The sequence below is a fragment of the Palaemon carinicauda genome, chromosome 7 (assembly GCF_036898095.1).
Source record: "Palaemon carinicauda isolate YSFRI2023 chromosome 7, ASM3689809v2, whole genome shotgun sequence".
NCBI lineage: Eukaryota > Metazoa > Arthropoda > Malacostraca > Decapoda > Palaemonidae > Palaemon > Palaemon carinicauda.
In genome coordinates this window covers 44,693,766-44,698,765 of record NC_090731.1, presented here as the reverse complement: position 1 = coordinate 44,698,765, position 5,000 = coordinate 44,693,766, and the positions used below count along the sequence as shown (strand labels likewise).

General features: G+C 38.8%; 1 protein-coding gene across 1 annotated transcript in view; it reads left to right on the top strand.

Annotated features, from left to right (window-relative positions):
- Positions 1-1,585: 1,585 nt before the first annotated feature.
- The window catches only part of LOC137644268 (uncharacterized), a 16,969-nt gene continuing 13,554 nt past the window's right edge, over positions 1,586-5,000 (top strand). The window contains exon 1 of the mRNA XM_068377263.1: positions 1,586-1,695. Within this exon, the coding sequence (XP_068233364.1) occupies positions 1,586-1,695 (110 nt within the window). The remainder of the gene's footprint in view (positions 1,696-5,000) is intronic.

Here is a 5,000-nt window from a genome sequence, read left to right as displayed (position 1 = left end):
TACATTAATGTCTGGATTCTCTTAACGACCTCGGGATCAGAGCCCCAGGCGAAATCACACAAAGACAAGAGCTTGGCTCCGGCCGGGAATCGAACCCTGGTCGGCAAGCTTGTATAGACAGTGACTAAGCCACTTGGCCAAGAAGAAAGATAAAAGTCAATGACAATTCTTCTGTACTTATACCTGTCGAATTCAGGTATTTTGTACTTAGAATTGAAATCAACCCATCTTCACCATCGTAGCTAATTGGTAGTTTGTTACTTGGCATTCAATTAATGATAAATTTTGCACATTTTTACGTTTTTTTTTTATATTCAAATAAGCCATATATATTTTTGATACATTAATGTCTGGATTCTCTTAATGACCTCGGGATCAGAGCCCCAGGCGAAATCACACAAAGACAAGAGCTTAGCTCCGGCCGGGAATCGAACCCTGGTCGGCAAGCTTGTATAGACAGTGACTAAGCCACTTGGCCAAGAAGAAAGATAAAAGTCAATGACAATTCTTCTGTACTTATACCTGTCGAATTCAGGTATTTTGTACTTAGAATTGAAATCAACCCATCTTCACCATCGTAGCTAATTGGTAGTTTGTTACTTGGCATTCAATTAATGATAAATTTTGCACATTTTTACGTTTTTTTTTTATATTCAAATAAGCCATATATATTTTTGATACATTAATGTCTGGATTCTCTTAACGACCTCGGGATCAGAGCCCCAGGCGAAATCACACAAAGACAAGAGCTTGGCTCCGGCCGGGAATCGAACCCTGGTCGGCAAGCTTGTATAGACAGTGACTAAGCCACTTGGCCACGAAGAAAGATAAAAGTCAATGACAATTCTTCTGTACTTATACCTGTCGAATTCAGGTATTTTGTACTTAGAATTGAAATCAACCCATCTTCACCATCGTAGCTAATTGGTAGTTTGTTACTTGGCATTCAATTAATGATAAATTTTGCACATTTTTACGTTTTTTTTTATATTCAAATAAGCCATATATATCTTTGATACATTAATGTCTGGATTCTCTTAACGACCTCGGGATCAGAGCCCCAGGCGAAATCACACAAAGACGAAGAGCTTGGCTCCGGCCGGGAATCGAACCCTGGTCGGCAAGCTTGTATAGACAGTGACTAAGCCACTTGGCCACGAAGAAAGATAAAAGTCAATGACAATTCTTCTGTACTTATACCTGTCGAATTCAGGTAAAAATGTGCAAAATTTATCATTAAAAGTTAATTCTTGGGGTAATTTTTCAGGCAGTGTATTTTCACCTCCTCGGTGTTGTTTTGTGTAAATTTAGTATTTTGTTTGAATAAGTAATCATGGTTGTTAACGTATTAGAACTCCTTAGAGGAGATGAATGGCAAGAGAGGTTGGCAGAGTTGAATAGGGAAGACTTGGAAATTGTAGCAGAACATTTTTAATTGGAATATGATGTGTCCATAAGAAAGGGTGTATTGCTATTGCACATTTATGATTATGTTAAAGCTGTAAAGACAGGTGGGGAACAAGAGGTGAAACCTGATGAAGTAGTGTCTATAGAAATTTTGGATAGGCAGATTGCCCTGAGACAAATGGAATTTGAAATGGAAAAGTTTAAGGCAGGGGAAAGAGAAAAAGAGAGGCATCATGAGATTGCCGTGAGAAACCCAGGTTCTTTTTCTCCCGCCAATTCCCCAAATAGGTTAGTAACTCCTGCTATTAATTTATCGCAGGCTCTCAAATTTGTACCTAAATTTGAAGAGAATAATGTAGCAGAGTTTTCTGTGTCATTTGAGAGGATTGCAGCAAGGTTGGAGTGGCCCCAAGAGTATTGGACCTCTCATATACAAAGTAAATTGGTTGGAAGAGCTCAGAGGGTATATGTAACGCTGGAGGAGGATCTATCAGCAGATTATGAGAGTGTGAAGGCTATTGTCTTGAGGGCCTATGAGTTAGTCCCTGAAGCTTATAGGCAACGCTTCCGGAACTTAGAAAAATGTAGGGAACAAACTTTTGTTGAATTTGCCAGGGCGAAGGAACAGTATGCTAGCAATTAGTTCAAGTCCAAGGAGGTGGAAGATTTTGAGAAATTGAAGGAGTTAATGTTGGTGGAGGAGTTTAAGAGGTGTGTCCCGGATAAACTGAAGGTCCACCTCGAAGAGTTAAAACTCGAGACCGTTCAGGAGGTAGCCATCGCTAGTGACGAATATTGCTTGTCTCATGAGAGTGAGTTAGGGGGAGTAACGACAAAGGTGAATTCTGGTTGGGTTAAGATGGGTAGGAATAATAATGCTAATCCTAATAATAATGCTAAGGTGTTTAGTAGAAATAATCAGGGAAGTAATAATAATCAGGGTAATGCTAATAATAATTTTTCTCCTAACAGAGGCAATAGGCCAAATATATACAATCCAGAGAAATTGAAAACATTGACGTGCTTCTTTTGCAATGAGAAGGGGCACGTAAAGAGTATGTGTTATGCGTTTAGAAAATCGCAAAATGCTAATGTTAGGCCAGTGATGGGTGTGGAAGAGAGAGAGAGAGAACCTACCCCAACAACATCCGCTGATCAATGGCTACCTGGTTGTTTTGACAGATATTTGTCCTTCGGTAGTGTCTCCTTCGCCAATTCGTCCGAGAAAAGACGAGTGCGTATTTTGCGTGATACCGGTGCAGCTCAGTCTTTGATTCTAAGGGAGGCATTACCTTATAATTTTGTACCGAAAAGTGGTGAATTTGTGTTATTGGCTAGTTTTCCTGATTCCGTAAAGTCGTATGCTATTGAAAGTTTTAATTTAATCTGCCCTTCCTTTGCAGGGAATTTGAAATTGGCCATAGTTGATAAATTCCCGGTTAAGGAGGTTGATGTTGTGATAGGGAATGATGTGGCTATGCAGAACAATAATTGTCCGATATTGATAAACACTGATAGCGAAGTAGCAGCAGTTACTCGTTCTAGTGCTAGAATTGTTGACGCCGCAGAGTCAACAATTGATGTAGATTTAAGTAGTTTAGATCGTAGTGATAGCCTAGCTGTAGATCTTGGAATGTTAATGAACAAGTTAAATTGGACTACTGAAGAGCTAATCAAAGCCCAGAAAAAGGAGTTTCGGGAACTCCCTATCGAGTCAGGGGAGGTGTCTGATATTATTGGTCCCAAATTTAAGATAATTAATAATATTTTATATAGGTTGAGTAGGCCTATGGGGGTGGATAATGTTGATCATGAAATTGTGAAACAGATAATGGTTCCCTTTGGTTATAGGAAGGAGTTAATGTCATTGGCGCACAAAAGTGGTTTGGCCGGCCATTTGGGAATTCATAAAACTTCTTGCAAATTGTTAGGTAATTATTATTGGCCGAAGTTGAAGGCAGATGTAAAGAAGTTTGTCAATAGTTGTGATGTGTGCCAGAGGGTCGGTAAACACAATCAGCGGATTCCAAAATCGCCTCTATGTCGTATTCCCGTAGTTTCCGAACCTTTTAAGGAAGTCATTATTGATGTGGTTGGACCATTACCGAAGACGCGTAGTGGTAATGAGTATATTTTGACAATCATGGATAGGATGTCTCGATATCCCGAGGCCATACCACTACGTACGATAAAAAGTGTTAAAATTGTAGATGTACTAATTGACTTTTTTACCAGGTTTGGGATGCCTAAAATTATTCAATCGGATTGTGGTTCTAATTTTGTTAGCAGGTATTTCAGAGATAAAATGGCAGAGTTAAATATAAAACATGTGACCTCTTCTTCATATCATCCAGAAAGTCAGGGAGCTCTGGAGAGTTTTCATCAAACCCTAAAATCTATGGTAAAGAAATAATGTTTGATTAATGGTTCTGAATGGGATAAGGAATTACCTTATTTGTTGTTTGCTTTTCGTTCTGTCCTAAGTCAGTCTTTAGGTTTTTCGCCTTTCAGCCTTGTGTTTGGCCATTGTGTTCGAGGTCCTCTTGATGTGGTTCGTGAGTCTTGGGAGGAAGACGTCCCTGAGGTATATTATTGGATTATGTGTCTAATCTAGACGATAAATTAACTTAGGCTTGAAAATTTGCGGGTGGAAATTTATTGTGTAGCCAAAAAAGAATGAAGTTCTATTTTGATAGAAGGTCCAAGGCACGCGACTTTGCGGTAGACGATAAAGTATTGGTTTTGTTACCTTTCCCAGGGAATCCATTGAAAGCTTCTTTTTCAGGTCCTTGGAAATTTTTGAAAAATGTAAGTGAAGTTAACTATTTAGTGGAGACACCCCAAAGAAGGAAACCTTTTCAACTGTGTCATGTAAATATGTTGAAGGCTTATATGGAACGGTAAAAAGTCATTCCTGTGGCAACCATTGGGAATACGGTAGATTCTGAGAACAATAACCATTTTTCTTTTTCAGAGGGGGAGGGTATTGGTGATAATTGATTTAATGGATGTGAATGGCGGTCGGATAATAGAAAGTCTTTGGAAAATTTTTCGGGAGTAATTTCACATTTAGGTAAGGAAGAACAAAGGTCTTTGAAAAAATTAGTATCTAATTATAAAGAATTATTTTCGGATGTACCAGGTAGGACTTCGGTCCTTGAACATGATGTGGATGTAGGTAGCGCCACTCCTGTGAAACTATCTCCTTATAGGTTGAATCACTTCAAAAATGAGGTTGTAGCGAAGGAAGTGGATTATATGCTAAAACATGACCTAATTGAACATAGTCAAAGTCCGTGGTCATCACCGGTTGTATTGGTAAAAAAATCAGATGGTAATTTCAGGCTATGTTTTGATTACCGTAAGTTGAATGAGTTATCTAAATCTGATTGTTATCCATTACCTCGAATTGAGGATTGTATTGATGGAATGGGTAAGGCCAAATACATTAGCAAATTCGATTTGTTGAAAGGTTATTGGCAAGTTCCTCTTTCAAAGCGGTCAAGGGCCCTGTCTGCTTTTGTAACACCAAAGGGACTGTTTCAATGTAAAGTTATGCCGTTTGGTATGAAAAACGCGGCTGCCATATTTCA